This window comes from Rhea pennata, chromosome 15 (genome assembly GCF_028389875.1).
Source record: "Rhea pennata isolate bPtePen1 chromosome 15, bPtePen1.pri, whole genome shotgun sequence".
Lineage (NCBI taxonomy): Eukaryota > Metazoa > Chordata > Aves > Rheiformes > Rheidae > Rhea > Rhea pennata.
In genome coordinates, this window is record NC_084677.1 from 12740272 (window position 1) to 12766119 (window position 25848).

A 25848-nucleotide genomic window follows, 5' to 3' on the forward strand; every position below is an offset into this window, starting at 1 on the left:
AAAAAACAAAATTATTTGGCTTCTGGATATTTGGTTGTGAGGTAGGCAGGACCATGCCAAAGTTAGCCTGGTTATTCCTTTGCACATATATAGCTTAGCTATGGCAGAAAACAGAAATCCCAGAATATTTTTTGTTTCCATGGCTGGCGCTTGATCATCCTTTTGTTTATTCCTCCAAGCCATGGTAATACGATGGCCTCATTGTGTGGCCAGTAAACAGACAGGTCTAATTGTGTTAGGTTTTAGCAATATTATACAAAGTTAGGGAGAGAGACAGAAGAGAAATTCAAACCTTGAGCTCCGTGCTGAAAGGAGCCTGTACCAAACAGGAAGAACGTGGAGTGCAAATGCTGTGTTGTATTTTTTTAATTCTGTCATTATTCAATTCACACAACTTCTTCCTCTTCAGGGTAGGGGAAAGTGTTGGGGCTCTGTGGCCCAGACTCGCCACCTATGGTGCTTTGTTCCATTTGCAGTGGGACACAGCTTGGACAGCACCTCCAGGACACACGAACTCATAAAACCTGTCCGAGCTTCGCTGTTTTGGTGTGCATTCCCCTGTGTGGGGCAGGAGACACACTGCAAGCCAGGGTCTGAGCCTTATTTCTGGTGTTAGAAAGACAAGCGAGAACAATAATTATTGTTTGCTTAGAGGAGTTGCGGTGCTTTGCGTGTTGCTGGTGTTTGCCTAAGGGAGCATCGGGTACACCGAGGACATGCAAACTTGGGCTCTACCAAAGCTTGTGGCCAAACCGACTTACTTTGGATGGGTTGATGAGGTGTCTCCCAAAGTGGTCGCTGCTGTGGGTGGAAGGAGAGGAGCTAGGAGCCAGGAGCACGCTGGCGAGCAGGAGGCAGCGGCGGGCGCCGCCTGGAGCCGTGTGCGACCCAGCGCTCACCACCGGCTCCATCGCGCAGAGTGCTGCGCACGGAAGAGCTCCGAGGAAGTATTAAGGATACGCTTGGCTGTCAAGGACACACACAGTTCACTGGCTATGTGCATGCCCACAGTTAAGCATGTGCTTAATGAGGCTGGAGTGCTTAGCTTAGGGCACAATTGAATCCTTAATAGCTCCGTGTTTGGAGCTCTTGCTGAAAAATGGGGCTAATGCTTTCCTGCTTCCTGGGATTTTGTAAGGACAAGCTTACTAAGGTTCGTTATTCTCACAGCGATAGGAAAGAAACGGGTGAATAAACAGCAAGAAGTTATATATCGAGCTCTCGATGTGTCAGGTTCACAGCGATCATTTCTTCCAACCTATTTTGAACTGGAACCTGTTTTGAACCCTGGAGTTTCACTAGCACATACATCAGATAGAGCAAAAGGAAAAAAAAATCCAACAAGCTAAAAGAAGTTTGAGCTCTGTGATGCTTTTAATATAGTTAATGTTATTTTTCCTTTAAATCCCTACCCTTAAGGACCCCAGATATGTTAAGTAACATTCTCAGGGCTGAAGAAATGCTTCCAATATCTGATATTGTACGTATTTTTCCTCCTGTGTTCTCAGAGCTCTACAAATGTTAGATATTCAAGACCTTCTCTTTTAGAAAATACTCTGTAGTCCTTTTGCTGAAGAAAGGCTGAAGGCACCTGAGTTCACACTGAGCTATATTTGCACAGTCTATTTTCAAAAGCAGTGTTTGCAGCTGTATCATTTTTCGTATTTGCAATTTATGGCTAACAGACAGTGTACAACAGAGCCTCAGAGGGATAAATCAAGGGGAAAGATGACAGATTTCGTGGGCTCGGCATGGCAAAAACGCGTGTGCCCCTTGTCTAAGCGCACGAAGGAATCGACACCAGAAAGGCTGGTATAGGAGCAGAAAAGGATTTGCATGATAAAGTTCTTAATCTTAATGAAGATACCTTACCTTCAAGAAAGGCACCATTGTAGTACCTCATTAATGATCGTTTCTGCTTATTTAATTGCTATGAGCCTTTTTTCCTCCCTGCTGTGGCAACAGCATTGGCCATATTAATGTTGATACAGGGAACTGTTTTGTAGTGCTGTCAAGTACCTCTTAATCTTTTCACTCCTGTATGTCAAGTTTCTATCTCAAAGATGAATCAAACATTATTTCTGGGTTAAGATTTGTTTTATCTGCAAAGTAAATTAGCAACAGGAGCTTCCCAGAGCTTACCTTTCTTTCCATACCATGACTCATTTGTTTTCCCTACAAACCCTGCTTTTTCTGGATGGAAGAAAAAAATTTCTAGACAACTTGTGCAGCCACTTAGCCACTGTGGCATTAACACTGAGTTATTCTCCATCCCACATCCCTTCTTCCCACTACCTTGACAAAGGGAGAGGAAAGAGAATTTGCAGGGAGTCTCAGAGATTTGTACACCTGCAATTTCTGTATGTGCGTGCCAGTTCTCACGTAATCAGCTTGCCACTATGCATTATACCTCCTGCTGAGCACCATGTGCAGGGTGTAGGCTCCTGTAAATCCAGGTACTAAGACCTCAGCTTCTAATTTTGGAGATCCATGATTCAATACTTAGTTCTTTCCAAGAGGAGGAGTTATTCAAGATTGTTCTGTAAGTCAGGTTAAGTGCACCTATGTACAGCTATTGGAGTTCATCTCTCTTGATTTTATGGCTTACCTGCTCTGTAACAGCATTTCATTTTGCTTTCTTTTTAGCCATCTTAAAAATAATAATAATAAAACCTTGTGAATCTAAAATCCAACTTGCCTGACACTGCAGCTGGCATCATACTGACTTCCATCATCTTAGCTGATCTGCATGGAAAATGGGAATGGGATGCAGCCAGCTGTTGAGCCCAAAAAGAGTGGGTGGGGAATACATCCTGACAAATGTGCTTACACTAGTATTTTTTTTTTCATTTGCTTTTCCCAAGATGGCAGACAGCTACTTACTAGACAAGCTTGAAGTAATATTCTGATTGCTGAAGAAAATTCTCCTGGTTGATCAAACTCTGTATGCTTCATATTGATCAAAGATTCTCTTCATGTCTTACATATCTGAAAGCAAAAAAGAACGAATGAAAAAATAGCTGTTCTTCAATGCCAGTAGACAAGGAAATGATGATTGGTAGGATTATGCCTTGACTTTACTGTCAGCACAATGTCAGTGAAGGCAGCAGTATAGAGAGGGAACATTGAGATATCAGTGCAAAATCTAGACCAGTACAGAAAAATCAGAGGTCGCTTCGTTGTTTTATTGAAATAGTGACCTTTTTGAGGGGACATACCAAAGTAGATGTTTCAAGGCTTTGTGTTGGAGGGGATTTTAATTAATTAAAAATTGATGAGTTGTGTTTAGTAAAGAAGGGCCTTCCAGTCTGAGGAATCTGCAGTCTGAAGGCCTTATGCCTAATTCCTCAAGGGCTTAGTGTAGAGGTGCTCTTTTCAGGAATGGGCCCTGGTTATTGTGAGAAGCTTGGGTCAAACGAGGGCAGAGCCCCAAGTATGTGAACATGCTCAGAGAGCCCAAAACCTGTGTTCCTTTCTTTGTAATGGTCTCTAACTGCAAGAAGTGCTACTGTGATGATTTTGCATTGGTTGTGGAGCACAGCCCAAGCGCAGCAGGAGATCCTGCAAGGGAGAAGAAGCCAGACTTCAAATTCATAGAAGAGTAAAGCCAACCAATAGAGTCAAGGAGGAGAGAGCTATAGCTGTGGGCTTGGGAAAGGACATTTTGAAGAACAGGGTATGGCAACTTCTGTCAAGAATGGTTAAGGTCTAACTGATCTCGCCCTGGAGCAGGGGAATGGGTTAGGTGACCTCCCAGCATTTTTTTCTTGGCAACTGGAAATGGAAAAAAAAAAACTTAAAGTACTGTGGATTTTCTCCTTCTTCTTCTCCCCTGTTGTCCTACTGTGACAGGTAACAAGGTATTTGTAAACATAAATTCTCTTGCTGAAGCTTATTGTCATTCATTATATCAGAGGTTTATGATCTATATTAAGCTAACTGGTCCTTGAGCATGTGCTGTTGTCAAGCTCTCCTCATCTGCTCAGAAAAAAGCACTCCAGGGCTGGCATGCAATAGCATGATCTTGGTATTTATCCTTTTGGCAGTTTGCTAATTATTCCTATTCCTATTGCACCCCTGTGCGAATTTCTGTCTTTCTGCCACAGTAAATATTCTCTCATTTTTCTAGCTGTAGAACTGCTAGTTAAATGAGAGAAGCCTGAATATCCTGCAGAGGCCCATATTGTCATTTGGATGATAGCAATGAAACGGGCCAAACATCTTTTCTGTACCACATTAAATTGCATGTCTTTGCATTGCTGGATTGGCCACTCATTTTCTGGACCATATTCTCCCCTTGTAAACATCTCGTATCATTCCTAGGAGTGCTCTTTGCAGCAGAAAGCCTTGATAAAGCCAAAGCCATCAGCTGCCAAGATTCCACAAGGAGTCGGAAATAGGCACCAGATATCTCTGCTACTGTAGGCATAGCCGCATTAGCAATATCATTTGTCTTCCTAAGGACTTACTAAGCCACTAAAATGTATTATAAAATTAAGTGGCATTTCTTCCACCTGCTGAAACTGATGCCAAATACATAGAAAGCCCTCCCTGATGATACAACACCGCTTGCAAAATTTAAGCGCTCTCCTAAGGACCGCAGCTGCCTCGGAGACATGTTTTTTTTCTGTGGGCTGCCTCCTCCACTTAGAATAATAAGCTTTAGATTATCTCAGGGCACTTTAGATCCCAGTGCTGCACAATCCAATTTGACATAAGGATTGGGAGGGGACAGAAAATCTTGCAAGCAGACACTGGACTTTGAGTCTGCTTCTTCCACTGGAACAAAGCAGAAGTTTGTAGAAGAGGGTTGGTAAAATTTCATGCCTGTCTGTGTTGGGAGAAGGGCTCTTTGGACTCCACGCAGCATCTGTGTTACGGCTGCTTGCCAGAGCAAGGGGCTGGTGATAAAGCCCCCCACCCTGGTGCTTCTGAACACAACAAGTCCCCAACAGGCCCCAAAGTAACTGAAATAGTGGCAAACTGCTGAGTAGCACCTCAACTCCAAGCCAGGTGTCTAAACACCTTAAATACTTCCCAGGGAAGGAGATTGTATCGGGCAACACTGCTTTCCACTGAGAACAATAACAACCCGGTAACAACCAATAGCTGCGAATAGACCCAGATAATCTCCCATTATCTGTTCCAATGGCCAAATTGCTCCCTTATCAATGTTAGTTGTGTCCCTGCCAATGCAATTACCATGCTTCACTGGCCTGTTACGGCTGGCACTGATTTTGCTGCTGCTGATTTTACTATCCTTGCATCCCCCTGCGATCCCTTTCACAGCTGCAGAGGCACTTGCTATAGTTATGGGCGTTGTGCTAGGGGCCAGGAAGGACCAGGGTCCCCGTGGCAGAAGGGTCCAACGTGAGCAGACACAACCTCTGCTGCAGGAAAGCCTGCATTTTCATCCTGAGCAGCGTCGTGTGACCTGCAGAAAGAGATACCTTTTGTCGTATTCCTCCACACCACAGAAGTGGCGAGCTGTGTGCTCTTGTAGTCCTTAATCCTCTCTAATCCTTTCAGTTGATTCTCCTGATTATTTGTTGGAGCAGGAGTATGGCCTATTTAAAAAACACTATTTTCAAAACCCCCACTACGAAGCAGTAGCGTGTCCTTCAGTTAGTTAAAAGTACACTAATTTTACACAAAAGTGTCTCCGGAAAGTCTCTGGACTACAGCATGGGAAGACAGCATGTGTCTGTCAGGATAACGCTTGAATCAGATCAGTCCATTTCCCCTATTTTCTAGCTTTTTGGCTGTTACATAGATAACACGACCCCTCCGGTGCGGAGGAGGTCTGGCATCTAGGCAGGCGTCTTTCGAGTAACGGGTCACAGCCATGGCCCTGGTGTGCTTTAATCCTGGTGACTGTATCAGGTGCACTCCTGGGATCCTTGAAGCTAAATATAGATTGCCATGTTAGAGGTTTCATTTCTACAATGGCTTTTCCTGAAATGCCAGAGAGTTTGCAGACACTGCAGTCTCAGTGCACTGGCAAGGTTCATGGATGGCAGGAAAAAACCCAAGAAATTATTAATACTGTATTTTGAGGACAGTGATCAGAAAGTGTTCACACAAACATTTAAGAAAAACCTGAGGAAATGCAATTATTTCCACACACAAATCACTATGGCATTTTATCCCAATATTACTGAATACCAAAACATATATCAACAATAGTAGGAATGGAGCTGACTCACCGTATTTATTCCTGAGTTCATTCACTAATCAGAGCAGCTTTATTTTTCCCGTTGGTAAGTGTGACTTGGTCTTCTAGCCATGCGACCAGATCACAGTTGCATCTCATCTTATGATCACACACATTTGTTCCTCGTCTGTTTAAGATAAAGCTCTACTTTACTTCCTGTTTTCCTCGGAGTTGTGCCACAGCTGGGAAATTTCCATGGGCTTTAATTTCCACTTAGTTCTTATTTCTCCTGTGCTAATGCTACCAGTGCTGATTTGTCTTTTCCTCGTGCTGTAATTGGTCTGGTGCCACTGTGTAATTTTTAACTGTGTGCAGTATCAACAGCACTCCATCTGTCTCTCCTCCGGAGCTTCCCAGCCTGCCATTATAAATATCTGCCAAATCCTTCTCGAAAGAGAGGATCGCTAGATTCCAACTGTTTGCAAAATAAAAGCAGCAGCCAAAAACTCTCTCCCACCGTCTACAACCTGTGCAGAACCTGTGTGCTGCATATTGTGAGATTTTATTGCTGGCGCTAAGGAGCTTTGACCACTGTCTTTAATTTACTATCCATCCAAAGTATACGCTTCTGCAGAGGGTTTAACATATTGCTCTGTTTGCTCCAATATCTCATTGCATGTGTCATTTTATTAGACAATCTTTCTTCCGTAACTATCAGGTTTACTATCTAATAAACCTGAAAAAAATCAAACTTTTTTCATTTTCCTTTAAAATGCAATTCCGATTTAAAACATGCTATTTGATGGAGTGGTCCCAGTGTTGTTTCATAAGGTACCTTAATTGACCTGGACTGGAGTGCAGGCTCCTCTCTCAGCCTTTCCCTTAGAGATCGAGGGCCATTTACAATGATCTAAAGCCAGAATAAATTCATAGGACTTGTTGACTTTCCACCAGCATCACTGAGACAAGAATTTGATCTCCCAGTTCTCTATATGTATGCAGCAGATTAGGATGTGTTCAGGAGAACTGGCACCAAACCAGGCTATGCATTAATTAGACTGTGCACACTAAAAAACAGAAAAATGTTCTAACGTTAACAAAATAAAATTATGTAGAAAGACATTTGGATGAATTTTTTGAGGCTACCTTCAGAATGACTTGATATCTTTAAAAGACAGAAACTGGGAACCATATCTATTGGATGTGGGCATGGGCCACAGGAACTGTGGCTAGAAGGTATTTTTCTGTATCTAGGTAGAGTCAAGGACCCGAAGCACGAAAGAAACTCAGGAGCTGGTGTCATGATGTATAGTCAGGTTTAAAAAGTACTGATACCTCCATTGTCTAGATTGCACTGTGGATTTAGTGTTGATTTTTAAATGTTTTAGGACAATCAAGTTCATGATTTTTTAGGAGGGTGCACTACCATTTAGTTATACGTTATGTCAGGGAGAATTACATGCAAACAAGGCTAACCCTGCAGGAGAACAGTACTTATTCCCAAATGAATAACAGCCTGAGCCACTGCCTGGGGTGGCGGGGAACACACAGAAAAGTGAAATTAGAGAGACCATACTATCACAGCAGTAACGTACTGACTGCCTTGCATCCAGATCGGCTGGGTTATGTAGATATCTGGGCTTAAAAGGTTGGGATCTACCCTTTGTTTAAGACTTAATTTTCTGCATTAAGATATTCTTGTAAGGGAACAGCCATGGTTTGTTTAAACTCGGGAGATAAAAAGCAGATGGTATTGATTAGCTAATTAGTAATATTTTCTGCAGCTTATCAGCTGCACTGATATGTGTAAAGTTTACAAAAGCTGGAGATGAATCTTTTAATCTTTGCTTTATTGAAGAAATTGAGTTTTTAAAATCTGGAAGGGAGGGGAAGCTGTAAATAAATGTTTAATTTTCTGTCCAACAGAATATCTCGTGTTAATCTCTATGATAATCTCTCCCCCTGGCTGTATATTCAGGACTGATTTCTCCATTTTTGAGGGGAGTACATACAACAAGGTTGCAGCTCTCCTAGCACTCTTGTCCGGATTACCTGCTGTGTTGTGTAACTTGCATAGGGTTTTGGCTCTCTTCTATTCCTTCCCTTTTATTGCGGAGAGAAACCACACCGTTGTTTTATCCCAGGTTCACTTCTAGCTTTTCCTGCAGAGCCATGGCAACCACAGCAGCCAAAGTGACTGCTAATTTGAGTGCTCTATAGCAGAACTTTGGAGAAGCCCTCTCCGTGACCGTTACTATTACAGCACTGGGTGGTGTTTTGGGCAGGGCATCACTGGGGAATTGGAGGCCACTCTGACCTCCAGTTATGTTGGATACAGAGATTTTCTGTTGGACAGAAAATTAAACGTTTCTTTACAGCTTTCCCTCCCTTCCAGATTTTGAAAACTCAGTTTCTTCAACAAACCAAAGTGAAATTCATCTCCAGCTTTTGCAGACTTTATGCATATCAGTGCAGCTGATAAACTGCAGAAAATATTACGAGTTAGCTAATCCAGTTGGGCTGGATACAACCAAATATCTTGATGTTCTTCCTGTGATGGCATTTGTTCCTCAGTGAGGGCAATAGAGAGAGCACTTTGCCAATATGGTGATAAAAAGAAGACTGAGAAGGGATGTCCACCTTTCAAACCCTGCCAACTGAATATCAAAATCTTTATATGAAGAGCTGAGTCACGAGACCCATCCCGTTTCCTCAAAGAGCTGGACGCAGAGAAGGGCCATGGGCAGGTGGCAGCAGTCCCTGGCAGCCCTGCTCTTCGTGGCAGGAGCGAACGCGAGCGGGCCGGCCGCAGAGCTGGCTACCCGCCAAGCGCGGTAGTTCTGGCTTCTTGCCACTTCTCCAGAGATCTGAGCCCTGCACCACCCCAAAGCCTTTCAAGTTACAAGATCGTCGCCTAGAAATTGCATTTTAATTGCCAGTGTGTAACATGTGAGACAAGAGCTGGCCACCATTGCAGAGGAAAATGAAAAAGGGTTGGGAAATTGTGTTTCTCCTTATGGGGAACTGTCCTCTTTTGCAGATGCTCTTCAGAACAGCTTTGCAATGCTTACACAACACTTTTAAGACTTCGAAATAGGGTATAATGCAAGCTTAGATTGGGCCTAAACTTTCAGATGCTCAACTGCATGAGGATGCTCTGCATCCAAAAGCTGGCAGGAGTGGAAATTGCCTGAAGTGAGGCAGAGATTTGCTCTTCTGTTACACAGAGAGCACTTGCTATTTTTAGTGGAGTTTAGTGTTCAAGCTTCAGCCTTTCTATTCTGTCAGGATGACATTTTTTTATTGGTTCTTAAACTGAAGAAACAACAAATTCTGCATCCTCTCTGGAATACGGTCTCGTTAATAGTCTTTGAAACATGACATGTGTCGTGGCCATCAAACTGCAATGATCCCATTTCTTCTGAAATGAGAAAAACATGTCACTTTTGGCTCTAAGTAATACAAAGGAAGAGTCATATTTTAGATAGTAGCTGCATGACTGCCAAAGATGAAAGAAAAATGTTATTACTTCTGAAAATCTCATAATTACAGTTAATGATAATTTAATGAAATGACATTGTCTTCACTGCTATCACTAATGAAATGTTTGAGAGTGATAAAATAGATCTTGTTAAATAGAGCAAGAGTCTTGAGTGGAATAGCTCTGTGACAGCAGCCTGCACACACAAGTCTTGAAATCCATATTTTTTGTTACAGTTGTTAAAAAAAAAGAAGATAAAATGAGGGCTACATGGCAAATAATGTATACATGAGTATTTAAAGGCCTCCATTAAGCAAACAGTACTGAACTCCTGAGTAACATGCTGATGACTGAGTATTGCTCCTTAGAAATGCTAACCCTTCATTATAACACTTTTGCTGTTTTTCTTTGCAGACAAACCAGAGAACAAGAAACCCCTCCTGACTTTTTTTATTTCTCAGACTATGAAAGACATAATGCAGAAATAGCAGCATTTCATTTGGACAGGCAAGTAAAATGGATTTGCCTTAAAGGAAAAAGTAGAAATATTGTGATAAGCTTCTTGCACTTGGCCAGCCCTGTAACTGAATTACTTTTAAAAAAGGAGGAGAATGGAACAAAGGTGGGCAAACTCCATGAATAAGTGAAATGGAAGATGGTGAAAGGGTAGATTAATAATTAGGAAATAAAACTTGCTCTGGAAATGAGAAACTTGGCAATAACTAATTCTCAAAAAGAAAGAAAAATTATATTGAAGAGAAGCTGAGAAATGAATTTCCCCTGTGATCTGCATAAGGAGAGGACCCATCTCATGAGGAATACGCAGCATAAGGACAATGGAGCTCACCCCAATTAGTTCCAGGGCATGCAAATATGAGCGAGGCATTGAGAATCATGAGAGTAATCGGAGGGAAATGAATAGGAGGGAAAGAGAGTTCAGGTTTCACAGCTAAGAGCTGGTACCATCCCATACAAAGAGTGTATTTAGGCCACAAGTTATTAGGAAGGAGAGGACGCTGATGGTCATCCTGTCTTCCTACATCTCCCAAGCGGAGTTAGTACACAGAGCATTGGATGCCCCAAGAACAGATATGGGCTGGAGTTCCCTCAGCATACCCATATTAGGAGTGGGAATCGATAATTAGTGAGGAATTATTAATAGTATGGCTAGAAACTGTGGCATTTCATGGGCTGAGTTAGAGCTGAAGCTCCCTCCGCACCCTCAGGTGCCAAGAAACATTCTTCCTAAAGTTTGAAGTTTTGATCTACAGGTTATTTGGGATTTGTATAGCACTGTTGCCTTCTGGTTTGATGATTAGGATCAAAGGGCTTGCCAGTGGGCATCACAGGGTAGATTTGTCATTAGAAATCATCGTGGTCAAAGCTTTAAGGGACCTTCTATATTATATGATTGTTGACCTAGGTGTTGCTCTCTTTTACTTTACATTTTCTTATTGCCAGTTTAAGGAGATGGTGTTATAGGAGAAAATATTGATAGAGTTTCTGCAGGAAGGTACACTAAATACTTGCATGCTAAGCAGGGAAAGTAGTTGCTATCAAAGATAGAAAAATCTTACCAGCAGACAATAAACAAAGAAATCCTACCTATGGGGAAGCTTTGTAAGGAGACTTTGCCCTATTCCTGTATGTAATAGCATTGCTTCACAGACGGCTTAGCATAATCTTCTGAAGAGGAGGAGTTTGCGGTAGAGAAAGGCCCTTTACCAGCCTTTGCCCCAAGGAAAATTTTTACTCTCAGGGAGGTATTGTTTAGGCTGGTATACAAGGAGAGGAACAGAACAAGATAAATCAAAGAAATCTATCAGGAAAAAGAAAACGCTCATTTTTAGATCTATTATCTGTTTTTCTATGAAAGAGAGAGGCTGAAACCCCATTACTCAGGTCACTTATAAAATGCATTTTGCTCACCAATTTTCAACAATCCTGCATTCGTACAAGGTCAAAACCGAGTCTCTACTGTCTCTCATTTCTGGATTTTTTTGTCGCTTGATATTTTTTATGGAACATTGTGTCCCCATATTCTTCTGAATATTGTGTCTGCTCCGTACGATGCTGGTAAGCCAGAGCTGATCGCATTCAAGACATATTTTGTAGTATATTATACAAAGGATTATCCAGTTTAAAGTCAATGGACTTTTTACTCTTTAAAGGCCACAGATAAATGATGATGTCTTCAGAGTGTAATGTGCCTTCCTAGTACTTATCACTATCATTATATTTTAATCCTCTACATAAACTCTCTCTTTTCTTTCTCTACCAGGATCCTGGATTTCCGTCGTGTCCCCCCTGTTGCAGGCAGACTGGTTAACATGACCAGAGAAATACGAGATGTTACTCGTGACAAGAAACTGTGGAGAACGTTTTTCATCTCACCAGGTAGGCTCAGAAATGCCACTGTACTCTTTCTATGCCACTCAACACATATTTAAGGAAAGGATGTCTAGATTGTTTAATTGCTCAAGTATTTAATAGACCTGTCTTCTGTACCTTTGAATAAAAATAAGTGTGGAGACATAGTCTACAAAAAAGGCTTTATTGTTTTGAATTGAGTGCCTTTCCTTTTGACAAATTATCCACAGGGATGGGCTTTTATGTTCCTGGAAGCAAAGAATTCAACAAATGCTTTATGTAAAGCAATTTCTAAAGCAATTTCTTCTGTTGCTTTCAGTTTACCCAAAACCTTATTACTTAGCCCATTAGTTATTTAAACTTCTTTTCTAGCACTAAGTGATCAGTCAGTTCTGTTGGTCAGATGCGTTTATTTCTGGTTTTTCACTGGAGGACTGAAACCTAATTTTGTGTGAGTCACATCCCTCAGCGTTTACTGTAAGAAGCAAATAGATGGGTGGCATCTCTTGCTTCCAGCTGAAACCTACCCCTTTGCAGAGGCCGGGGTAGAAGTGCCTTAAATGATCTGAGACCTCAATTTTGCTTTTAGTATTGGTCTCAGTAACAATTATTATTATTGATTTCTATGAATATTCACTCGTTCACAACATCTGGTGGCCCCAACTGGGAGCCCAGCTCCACAGGGTAGGCATTGTACAAACCTGGGGTAAAACCAGACTCTGCTCGCCAGAGTATACAGCCAAAATAGGACAGGCAGAGTGGAAGAAGGATAGAAGGAGGATCATCTGGGGTGCTGAAACAGAGAAATTAAGGCTCTGAATCAAGGCACTAGAAAAACCACACTTAAATACACTCTTAGAGAAACACTATGTAGGGAAACATTCAATTTAAAGCATGTGGGTATGTTCCAGTGAGCTTAATTCATATTATTTCAGCTGTGTGCAACTGTGCTTTGCTGAACTCAGGCTGTGTCTTGTACAGGCAGGAAATCTGGAGCAGAAATCTCCCGAGATCCATGAGTGGTTCTGTGTGATTGGTCAAAAGCTATTTATCCCAGATCCCTAAAGTCACAGTCCAATGACTAAATCGGTTTCTCACAACTTAAACTGTAATTCATTGCTGTTAGTTAGAAACTGGAGCTCTTTCATTGCAGAGCTCTCGCTCTTAAAATGTTTATTGATGATCACAAAACTGTAACAAACTTATTGTTATGGCTGTATTTTTAGCTTAATATTTGTGTTCTTTTAGCTTAATATTTATGTTCAGCTCTACAGGACAGTTTAGCAGACAGTGATTTAGTCCAGTAACTTCTCTTGTACAATACATTACATAATTACAAGAGGTTTCAGCTTACCTCATGTTATGAGTGCTCCATTTTTACACCTACCACTGACAGTGTTCACAAAATGTGATGTGCAGGCATTTCATGTGCTCCAGTTAGGCACTTGCCTCGCTCTCTTTCTCCCTCTCCGTCTCTCTACACTTTTTTTTTGGTTGGTTGGTTTATAGGTAAACAGTTACACATGAAAAATGACAAAACTTGTGACTGTTAATGTACATAAGGTATTTTGATTTTTTTGAAATATAAACCATTTTATTCTCATTTTATCAAAGAAGATACGGATTAGTAGGCTTGCTTACTTCTTATTCTTTGCAGGTTATATATCAAGGCTTAAGGGGGGAACTTCAGTGGTTTCCGAGAATCACAAAACTGCACTCAAGTATCACGCAGCCTATGGCAACAAGAGCAAGGGATTGCAGAGTTAAGGCTGCATTTAGGATAAAGATCTTTATCTTGTCATTATGAAATTTCAGGCAACTAAGGAAGGCTCCAAGCATAATCCTTTATTCAAGTTTATTTAGAGGAATCGGATAAATTCAATTAAAATATTTGATTAGCTATGAGTCAGGCTTTTCTGGAGAATAAAGCACTTAGGCAATTAATTTTTCTTTCAGTTTTACATTTCTGAAACCAATATACTCTGCTTAAACGGTGTTGGTTAGTTGTCAGAGTTCCTTTCTACAACTCCCTTGTTAATTAGTCAGATTCTCATTAACATATGCCCAACCTCCATCTTGTATTTCATGCTGACCTTAAGAGGCAGGCATTAATTAATGCTTAATGAAAAAGTAATAAAGAGCCTAAATTAAGCATTTAGAAACAAATTTACAAACATAACAGGCAACTCAAGAAGCAAATTAAGGACAGAAATAGAAGAAGACTTGGAAAAACTGCTACCCTTGGATATGGTGGGCATGGTATGCACAAGAGCTTTTGGGTGTGTAGGGCTGTGTGTCCCTGCGCAGCACCTGTGTGCACCACTCCCCTGTGCAATGCTTGTGCACCAGGGATGATGCAATATGTGCAGGTTTGTGCCTTTCAGAACAGCGAGCAGAAACACAGGCCTTGTGGGGCAGTGCCCAGGAGGGCATCGATGAGCATTGCCTGGCAGGAGACAGGTAACCGCCCCTGCTCCCTTCCTGTGGGGTATCCCACCATTGGCTGCAGGGTGCTGGGATGCACATTGGTGTCACGAAGTGATGGTGCTGTGTGGTCCTCGCAGAGGGAACCCCTGTTATGGCATTGCTGGTGATAAGTTATCATCAGCATGTTGGGTAAACATGATTTTGGACTGTGACAGATGCAGCATAGGCTAGTTCACGAGTGAAGAGCACGAGGAAGACTGGCAGAGGCTGCCTTGTCTCCTCTGGCAAGTTGAAGGCTGAAGGACTGCAAGGCAATTGGTTTTAAGCTGGCTACAGAGGTAAAGAACTGTGGTACTTGCAAGAGGCAGTTTGTGCCTGCACAGAGCCACCAAAGCCCCTCTGGGACACCCTTCTAGGTGGACGTGCCTCTGCTTCTCTATAGCAGTGCACGGAGACAAGTTGTGGTCCTCAGGACACATACAGCTTCTCCTGACAAGTCCCTCTCTACGCACCTATATATATATGTGTGTGTGTATTTATGTGTATATATATACACACATGTGTGTATAGCTCCCAAAATTAAGCAAGTGCTAAATGGCGTTCATTCTATACAGCTCTTCGGCTCAGGCTCGCAGACTACCATCTGCAGAGGAGACTCTGGCTAATCCTCAGAGGGTAAATGTTGATATGTTCTTCAGTAATGTGGCATCCGCTGTCGAGATGTGTCCAGAAAAACCTCACTGCATTTTTCTGGCTGAGTCATTTCCCAGAGTCTTGTCCCACAAAACATTGAAATAAGGCCCTCTTAATGTCAGCAAGTTGCAGGTAGGTGTTTTTCCACAGCACACTTCAGAGAAGCATTCGTTTTTTCCATTGGAAAGTATAAGTGACTGAGATGAGACAAGACTAGGGTCAGTCAATACATTAGGCTGCATTCAGAGAGAAAGCAGATTGCAGAAAAGTGCACTTCCAGGCAATTTGGACTAAACATGAGAAATGGAATTAGGTCAGTAATTATTTAAATTAATTTTACATCCTTTGCAGTAGGGCAGACAGCAGTAGCCCTGCTACTCTTACAAATGAATGGTAATTTGCTAGAAAAAGAGATGTATTAATGATGCCAGCCTTCGTTTTGGAAGTAATTGAGGCAGCAGCTTAAGGAAATCAATGTTACACAGCTAGCAAGCACTATGTTTTTGTTCATATTTTGTTCCAAGGGATGATGGATCCTTTTTTCCTCCAGCAAACAATAGGAAACCTGAGTTAGCTATTATTTTGAGCAGGTAAATGAAAGATCTTTTCATTCATTGCTTTTGTAAATATTCAGAATTCTTTCCAGTGTTTCAACTGCACAGGGTTGCTAAATATTTGCTATTAACAGTCATGCAAATTGCAATACAAAAATTGCTCTCCCAAGCAATTTACATTAAGGCATCTACAGTTGTGCCTTTTCCCCCCTAAGAAGAATTATTGTTCAAGTACCTGGATGGTGCACATAAAATTTATAGATAAGACACTCAGTGCTTCTTAATTGTTATAATTAATTCCAAATTCTTCCTCTTATTTTTACCTTAGAAAGGCTGGACCCTGCTCTTGGCATGGGATTCCCAGTGAAGCACTGCGTACGTGTCTCTATCTAGATGTTTTTCCCCCAAGCATCTACTGAGGTTTCCAAGAGGCTTTCTATTCCATCCCTAAGTCTTAAATGAGAATTGTATTTCTTTTTGTGTCACTACTTTTGTTGTACAGTTTTAAGAGAAATCTTAATGAATGTGTTTTCTCTTCCTCCGAGGTGCTGTATATAAGAATTAGGGTAGATATAATCAAGACACCCATTCTGTATCAAAACAGTTAATTTCTTTAATAATTAAACCTGAGGCCCAGCACCCAAGAGACAGCCTTCCTCCACCATTGAGCCAGACAGAAGCCAGAGAGAGGGCAGACATACCACAGGGATGAACCTGGAGAAAGTTATCAACTGTCAGAAAAAGCTTTGCTCTCAAAAATAACTTCTCACCAAGAAATACACTTGCAGCTTTAGCCCAGGTTTGCTGTCCTAATGACAGGATATGTCCTCCTGTTGCTCTGAGGATTAGACTCCTGGGGTGGTCAGATGGGGCCTTGTGTTAAAATCAACAGCCAGAGGAGCCCAGGTGGAGCAGAGATTAACGGGCAGCACGCCCACTAGTTATGCCACTCTCGGCAGCAACGACTGTGATCCCTGCAATAGCCCCCAAGCTTTCCTGAAGATATATCTGGATGCAAATGTGTGATTACTGTCAGATGATTAGTCCCAGTTGCTGTCCTTAACAATACAGAGCACAGTTTCATTGTTCCCAAAGTTAAATTTAGAAGCAAACCTATTAAACACAGTATTTATCTTCCTGCTGTGCAAAATGCTGTGTTTAATATAATCCTTTTTTTTTCCCCTCTAAAGGTCAGATTTACATACTGTGCAGCAGAGGCTATGATAGTACAAGAGTGGTATTACCATGCCTTTTGCTCCTTACAAAACTGTTACAGCTCTAGACAACCAACCATCAGCTTCCTGCGACTAGGTGGAAGTCAGTTCCTATAAACCCTCAAAGATAAATTCTCCAAGCCATGAAGATAAATCTCAGAAGGGTACCTACCTCCACAAATGAGCAGGTGATGATGACACAGCCAAATTAAAGCATACACCTAACTGCAGTTTCAAATAACTAGAAACAAGTCCTCACCACAGAGTAAGAGAAGATCCTATCTTTCAAGGGAGCAGGCACAGAGGAAATAAGGATATCTTTATATCTCCTAACTCTTTGCTAGCCTGCAGCCAGGAGCATCATGTGTGTGCAATTTCTTGTAAATCACCCCCTGTGGCAGCCTGGAGCCCCTTAAAATACTTTCTCGGCAATCATCTCTTTTAAAGGTGTGAGTCACAGATGTTTCTCCTCAGCTTTTATTGGCTGAGCATATTCCAGCCTTCTTAATGACCCAGTATGATATTCCTGTTTCTAAACCATCTGCAGCTTGCAGTACTGCCCACAGGTGCTTGGACAACCTCTCACTTTCATCCTGAATTATGGAAGACATTCACATGGAGGCATGAAATTCCCCTGGTCTTGCCAGGATGATCAAAGACTAAGTTAAGGCATCCATGTTAGCCTTGTGAAAGCTGTGCCAAATCCATTGCTATGATAGTACTTTTGAAAAGAAAATTTGTAAGAAATTATAGACTGCAGGGCCATGATCTCGTGACTTATATTAAATCGGGTTTATCTAGACTTTGACTGTACACTTCATTTTAGACTAATGAAATAAGTGAGTATGAAGAATGCCCATTGAGATGGTTACAAGGCTGGAGCGTATGGCATACAGAAGTGGAGGAATTTTGATTTATTTGAGTGGAGAAGAGAAGATAATCCCGGTCTGACTCTGAAGTTAGCCCTGGCTGGAAGGAGCAGGTTAGACTAGAGATCTCCAGAGGTTTTTTTCAACCCAGGTTTTCCTATGATTCTATTATTGTTCTTTGCCTGCAGAATTTGTAAGAAGTTTTCCAAAAATCCAGATTCAGAGAGATATGAATTACAACAATACTTAAAATTTGATTGGAATTGCTGTTTACAAGCTAATAGTCATATCACGTGATGAAAAGGATCAAAACTGAGGCTGAGGTGACTATAGGAAATAATCAGGCCAAGTGGCTAATTGGCCATTTTTTAGCCAGCGTGAGGTCTCAAGCTACTATTCCTTTAATTAAAGTGTTAAGGGACTAATTATATCTGTCAGGAAAATCTTTTAAAATGCTTTCAAGAAACCGTAGTCTGCATGATAAAACATTTTTAATAAATAAAAATGGAAGTACAGACTTGCTGAGTGCTCCCTTTCTTCCCTTTGTAATTTCTGCTCTTCATTTTCTATTCCCTCAAGTACTTTCAATAAATGCCAACAAGGTTTTTGACCACAAGGTGACTGTTTCTGGACTGAATCAGAAAGTACGTAGCCAGTATGAACCAACGCTGAGAATGTAAATATATAGTTCAAGTGGGAACTGTTCTTCTTCACAGATAGACTGGTGGCCTTAATGAGTTAATCACAGTAGAGGGATTTGCGTAATTTAGGCCTAACATGAAGTGATCATAGTTAAACAGATAAATCTGGTGACCATTGGTAGAGGCTTGGAAAAGAGTAACTCGGACAAGTGATCGAGTAATAACACAGCAGCCTTACAATCTGATTATCTGACACAATTCCAGGAGAAACAGTCTGTCCCTCGTTAACAGAGTTCATTAATACTGTCATAACCATCGTAAGAGTTTTCTGTTCCTCCGCCTTCTCCTGCTCCTCCTTCACCAATGGTAGCGTGTCGGCCTTTTCCTCCATTCCTTCCGTTTTCACCATAGCAGTGGGGCCAGTCTTTCTCGCCGTCTTCCTCGCTCAGCGTCTCGCGTGCTGTGCACGGTGCACACGCATGCCGTACCATCTCCAGCGGGGCGCTTTGCCCGCCCTGGGTTGGATTGTGCCGCGAGGGGCAACAGCACAGAGATACGGAGCGCGGCTTGCTGCAGGGCAGCGCTGAGATGAAAAATAACTAGCTCACCTTTCAGAGCAGCGTCGTCTTCGGCAGCAGGCCAGCAAGGAGATGTGCGTTAAAATCACCTCCATCTATTTAGCAGCCCCCCAGGCTCATTTGTATTGATTCTACCCAAAGAGAGAGAGTCGCTCTGAAGCGATAGTCTAATGTAGAGGACTTGTGGGGAATTAGGAAGTTCTGTAACTTCTCAGCATTGTGTATTACCACATGAAAAAGACACAGCTTTCCTCTAATGCCATTTTGTATGTGTAAATCGGCTGTGGAAGGTGTTGTGGCACACCAGCAATAAGATCAACTTTATGCTCCTATTCTTGTTCAGAATGCACTGTTGGTGGGTGTGCGGGGATGAACTACTCTCTTCTGCCTAGAATAAATTCACTTGGGAACGGAGTTGTTCCTTGTAAAGAACTAGGATATTCCTGTTGTTTTCAGAAATATATGATGGCAGTTTTGGGGAGATTTTAAAGTAATATACACTTTAAAATATGGTTATGCTGCTGCTGCCGGGTTGTTCTTCTATGGTTGTTGAAATAATGTGATGCATGGAGGAGGAAATTTGTGTTTAGGATGTATGCTGAAAGAGTTAGATCTGTGATACTTCCACCTTCCGCAAGCACATCTACATTTGCTTGCATGATAAATAATTCTCCATAGTAAAACTGCCAGTTCTTCTCATACAAGAAAGTAAATGAGTAAAATGTTTTCTGTTTTTAAAGGAAATGAGCCAGGATTTTGAAAAGTGACTTAATTTTGGTCATGCTCTGTTGTTCAGCTGTGTGATTTGGGGCTCCAGCTGTCCTAGTTCAAATGGAGTAATAAATATATTTCAAAGAATGTATCAGTGTGGGAAGCTGAAAGGGAAAAGGAAAGACTAAAAAGCGCCATTTTTATTTTGGGGTTCTGGAATATAAAAAAAATGGAAATAGTCATAGAGAGTTTAGTGTAGGGTATGATCCCAGCCACTGAAATAAATTGGTATTTTTAATGGCTGCAGTGAATGAAAACTGTGTGAGGTAGCAGTGGGTTTTGTGTCAGGATTTTATTTCTGCTCATATTCCTTCAGTGTTTTTTTTTTTTTTTTTTTAATGAGTTCTTGAACAGTAATTTAAGAGAAGATTTTAAAACTCTTTTCCTTTATTTGCCAGCTAACAACATCTGCTTCTATGGCGAATGCTCGTACTACTGCTCAACTGAGCATGCCCTGTGTGGGAAACCAGATCAGATTGAAGGGTCTCTAGCTGCTTTCCTACCTGATTTGTCTTTAGCTAAAAGGAAAACCTGGAGAAATCCTTGGAGACGGTCCTACCACAAGCGCAAGAAAGCAGAGTGAGTAGTGGTGAGCAAAGGGTTTGCCAACTGCAATGCAAAATAGAATAAACGGTACTTCAGTCACTGCCCATTCCTCATCTTAAGCATTAGCTTATGAGAGCATTTGCATGTTGCCAGAGTTCCAGCTCCCAGAAGGGGATAGATACTTAGAATTGCAGGGAACTCCAGATTATGGTCCTGAACCCAAAATGACATTTAGGGTCATAACATCCTTGCGGGCTAGATGCCTGTAACAGCTTTTGATAGGATGCAACGGTTCCTTCCTATCAGAGAGAGCGATTCAGTGCTATCAACAGCCTAAACAAGTGTGAAGTGTTTGCACTGCATGAATGATGGTACAGCTGGTCTCCTACATCTTGGATCTATTAGCCAGATACTTTTCAGTCTCATGATTTTCTTCCTTTTTCAGCCAGAATCTTTTATCAGAGTTCCTTGTATTGCTAGAAGCAGTATAAAGAGTTTGCTGTCTCCACCTGACCCTGCCCTTAGTCTAATGAAATACAGCTAGATCTTTGCAAAATAACAAAATGATTTTAAGTAACCTTTATATATCACATAAAATATCAAAATATTGGCTTTTTCAGATGGGAAGTTGATCCAGATTATTGCGAAGAGGTTAAACAAACACCCCCATATAACAGTGGGACCAGAATCCTGGATATAATGGATATGACAATTTTTGATTTCCTAATGGGTATGTTTCATCTCTTTCAAAAATTAAATGCAACATTTAATTTGAATAAGAACTACTTCTTTCTACACTGCTTTGCATAGTTCAGCAATTTGCTGAAGCATGGTTGAAGCTGCGTTTACTGTACATGCCATTCTAGATGATTATGACAAAATGCAGATTTATATGGTTATGTATTTCTATCAGTGCAGATTAAAAGAACAAAGATGAACACAAATACACAGTGATGAACACAGGTCATGCTAGTCTCCTTCACAACAGCCAAGGGCTTCACAGTTCGCTTTACAATGAATGCTTTACCATCGTAACGTGTGTTCCTACACCTACAGGCAAAGACTGGCCATAACTGGCACATTGTTGTCAATTTGCAGTAGTATTCACTGCTGCTTGCTCTATAAAGTGTCAGAGAGAAAGAAGAGAAGTTGATTTATAATGATGGCAACTGTGTTATGTATCAGGAACAGTGTTTTCTGCTTACGTGGCCTGATCAACGTAAAATAATTATTTATGACTAAGTAATGGCAACTAGTTCCAAGCTAACTCAGTAGTTAACGCTGAGACATTCTCATATGAAACTTATTCTGCTTCAATCAATGTACCTAAAGGTGCCAACATACATGTTTAATCTTCAGGCACAGGCCAGCACAGACATACCATCCTCAGCCTCATCATCATTTCTGCTACTACTGAGATTTTGCAATAGACTGTGCAGCAGGAGAGGTCAGTTCACAGCTCAGGAGCCATATGTGGCATCTGCAAATGGCTCAAGCACCCAAGCACACAGGCAAAATGCGTAGCTTGGCACCAAGACATTGGCACACAATGACCTTAAAATGCAGATCACACGTCTGCTTGCCAGAGGTGCCCAAGGAGCAGCTGTTCAGCTGGTACCACTGCAATAGTATCCTAACCCATATGTTAGAACTATAGTATTGTGTTGGCTTTCGAAGCTGCCAGAAATTTGAACAAATTTCTTAACGAGAGAAAAACAGAATGTTTAATTGCTGTTCCAAATGTTTAATAAAATGTTAGTGAAGTCATATGGATTAGCATGCCTGCTTGAAAGATGCATTTTCCTCATCTAACTGTGGTTTCCCTAAGCTAAGCTTCACAGCCGGCACCAGTAATATTGCTGCTTGGCAAGCTATGCCAGCTGAGAAGTGGAGCATCAGCACTGGCTTTCACTGAAGAAACTCTGCTGGCTCAGAACTGGGCTATCTCGTGGATAACTGAGCTCTCTAAGCACTTGAGATGCCATCGTGCTAGATTGGGGTTTCCCTTAATGTACTTCAGGAGAGGTTGCTGGGAGGGCAAGAAGGTCCATTTTTATCTCCTTGGTCCTCTAGAGCTGGAGTATGACATATTACAGAGAACTTGAAAAACTCATTTCTCTGAAAGGGTCTGATGATAGGACATGGAAAGGAGGTGTTTGGGGTTACTCTAGGACTAATCTTAAGGAAAAATCTTAGCATAAAAGCCCTCCTCCAATATTGCACACCTTGGGATTCTCACAGTAGAGAACAAGCTCAAAGATGGACTCAAGCAGGAGAGCCTGGGAAGGGAGAGCATGGCACTGCCCAACCACCACCATGTTTGGAGGAACACTATGGTTCTTACTGAACCTGAGCTGATGTGTTGTCTGCTGGCCTGGACACTCAGCAGCAAACCTGACTAAAAACTGTGCTTTCTGTTCATAGGTAACATGGATCGACATCACTACGAAACCTTTGAAAAGTTTGGAAATGAAACATTTATTATCCATTTAGATAATGGAAGAGGGTAAGTATATTTCATGATCTTTCTGAACAATGATACAATTCTGGCCAAGCTAATTACTTAATAGTAGCCCTTTTGAGATAATTTATAAATTATAGGATGCAAAAATTATTACCAGCTTTTCATATAATAAGACAGTATTGAAAGCCTCAAGTGGCAACAAAAGTCTGTGCTAGATGTTATTCAGACATAGATTTGCCTCATCCATACCTCAGAGTTTGAGGTGAATCGTTTGGCAAAGAATGGTACAAAAGAAATATTTTTATCTTCACTTTACCAAAAAAAAAAAAAAAAAAAAAAAAAGAAAGAAAAAAAAAGAAAGAAACCCACCAATACTCTGTAATTTATTCAAAATAAGTGGCTGAACTTAGAGTCCAGATTTGCTCTGCTCCAGTCCAATTAAGCAGAACAGATTCCACTATGAATTTTTGCTTTCATTTCCTGAACTGAAAACAAACGTGTGCAAGTTAGTCTTTAAAATAGCCTTTGCCATATTCTTGTTCTTACCTTTAAATAGGTTTGGAAAATATTCCCACGACGAACTTTCCATATTGGTGCCTTTAAACCAGTGCTGCAGGTATGTTTCATTTCCGTGTTTGTTTCCAATTCGATGCTGCTGTTTCCACCAGCAGGACTGAAATTCTCAGTGAGCCTTTTGCTGCGTACCCATCTCGTAGCACAGAGGGAAGGAAATGTCACGATCCTGCTTAGCGAGCCTGACCTAACCTAGCCGTGAGTGCTGGGACTAACATGCTTAAGCGCTTTGCTGAGATCAAGCCCTCACAGAAAGAGCATGCCTGTAAGCTGCAGCGTGAGAGGCGTTATTAAGATTTTGCTTTATTAAGGCAAAATGTACATCCCATCGATGGCAAGTGGCAAAACTATTCCGCGCTTGTTCCAATGCTTCCTGGGAGATTTTCTTCAGTGCCCGTGGCCAAGACTTTCAGCAATGTTCAGTGTTTCAGCTCTGCATCCTTCGTGCCAGGGCCATCTCTGCAGCTCCCTAGACAGGAGGGATCAGACACTGAGCATCTCCCACCTCTGTGGGACGAACGCGAGCACAGGAGCTCCAGAGCGGTCCGTAGTGGTGCCTTGCCTGGACCACCAGCGTGAAGGCTCTCTGCACTTCACTGCATAGCTGTGCTCTGAAACTGCTCCATCTCTAAGGACATCACTAGTTAGGTAAAAACTCGTTAGCAATACGACACTGCCAATTTGTTGCCATTTCAGCTAAGAAGGTTTTTACACTGCTATCGGGATGCTGAATATAATCCTTTTAGCCCCACTGAAGTAAGTACTGAAAATACTGATTTGCGTTTTCTTCTCTTTCGTAGAATAAGGAAGTCTACCTATCTGCGATTACAGTTGTTAGCCAAGGAGGAGTACAAACTCAGCCTCTTGATGAAGGAGTCTTTGCTAAAGGATAAAATAGCGCCCATTCTCTACCAGCCTCACTTGGAGGCCATGGACAGGCGGCTACGGATCGTTCTCAAGGCTGTTAGCGACTGTATAGAAAAGGATGGTTACGACAACGTGGTTGAAAATGACTTTAACACTGATGTTAACACTGTTACAACCGAGAGGTAGTAAAATCATGAAATCGCAAGACTATGTTTTTACCAGCCAAGTAAAGAAGATTCAAAAAGGAAAAAAAAAAGAAAAAAAAAAAAAAAAAAAAAAAAAGAAGTCTTGCAAAAGACTGTATATGCCACTTTGTGAATTCAGTGAATTCAGAAATGAGATATAATTGTTCCAAAAGTAGGTAAAGTGTAGACTCTGCAAAGGATTAGTTCATTAAGATAAATAAGTCTAATGTGATGCTTTTCATTAGTACCTAAAAGAGATTATGAAAAGATTCAGAATATGTTCAGATCACTGACAGACAACAGTCTGATAGCAAACCACCTCCTGTCCTTTTTGTATAGAAAGGAGGCCTTTACTTAATATTTTGTATTTATATATGGTATATCTACGAAATCCAGACCTACCTACCAAATTTAACTAAAGAGGGACAGCATAGTTCTGTGACTCACACTTTATTTGTGGTGACAGTCCACTTAGCATTGTGTTAACCCTTTAAGTGCTCTAATTCACTGTATCTTATTTAAATTGAATGCTTTTTTTCAGCTACTCAGCATTTAAAGGGTTAAGGCATTACAAACTTTTAAAGGCAAAAAGAAATAATAATACCACCATGGTTACCAGAAGGGAATTTCATTAACTGTTCATTGACAGGAATACTTGAATGTTGGTTTTACAAAGTGATGTAAAATGACAAGTTGTACTATTTATCCATAAGGAGGTAGCAGCTCTTATCTTTCTAGACTATCATAGCTGAGCTGCTACTTTTCAACTTTGCTTTTGATAGTTTTGTGTAAATATATACATATATGGGTAAAAAGCTGCTTTCAGCAGCTCTAGGCTTACTTTTGCAGCATTTTTGTGGAATTGTTTGCAACGTGGTAAAAGTGCAATAAAGATATGGCAAAATGTGTAGCCATCATGTCTAAATGGATTCATTTTTCATTGCAAAGCTTGTTCAGAGAAAAGCTATATACAGCAGCCAAATATTTCAGAAGTAGTTGTTTAAATTGTCACCCCATTTTGCAGCAATAGAAAATAGAGCTAAAGCTCAAAAGAGAATTGCTGATTAACATACAACTCTGACAAGGACCATGGTGTTGAAAATGGCTAAGCTTTCTTATGAAAACACTGTTTTGACTGTCATTTCAGCATGTCTTCCTCTTGCAATTGTAGCTGTAGAAACAAGCTGTATAGCAACACCTCTAGAAGATTATGGCTTGACACACTGCCCAGACTATTTAGATGCTTCAGTTCCTCTAACTTGGGTAATAAAAGCCTTTGCTCAGTCTAGGAAATCTCAGCCTAAGTTAAGTAAAAACATAGTTTGGTCAACCAAACAATTTTACACCATGTACAGTTGAGCTTGTGTAATATGTGTGGAGACTTTCGGCCTGAAAGCAGTATATAAATTGAACAAGTGGCTGTATTTGACTTGCAAAAACACAGTGTTGTGCAGAAGGAGC

General features: G+C 41.2%; 1 protein-coding gene across 1 annotated transcript in view; it reads left to right on the forward strand.

Annotated features, from left to right (window-relative positions):
* Positions 1–25297, forward strand: part of FAM20C (FAM20C golgi associated secretory pathway kinase) — a 57640-nt gene extending 32343 nt beyond the window's left edge. Inside the window, exons 4-10 of the mRNA XM_062587960.1 lie at positions 10050–10142; positions 11917–12032; positions 20151–20331; positions 20919–21028; positions 22723–22804; positions 23319–23378; positions 24136–25297. Of these exons, the coding sequence (XP_062443944.1) occupies positions 10050–10142; positions 11917–12032; positions 20151–20331; positions 20919–21028; positions 22723–22804; positions 23319–23378; positions 24136–24388 (895 nt within the window). The 3' untranslated portion in view covers positions 24389–25297. The remainder of the gene's footprint in view (positions 1–10049; positions 10143–11916; positions 12033–20150; positions 20332–20918; positions 21029–22722; positions 22805–23318; positions 23379–24135) is intronic.
* The last annotated feature ends 551 nt before the right edge of the window (positions 25298–25848 follow it).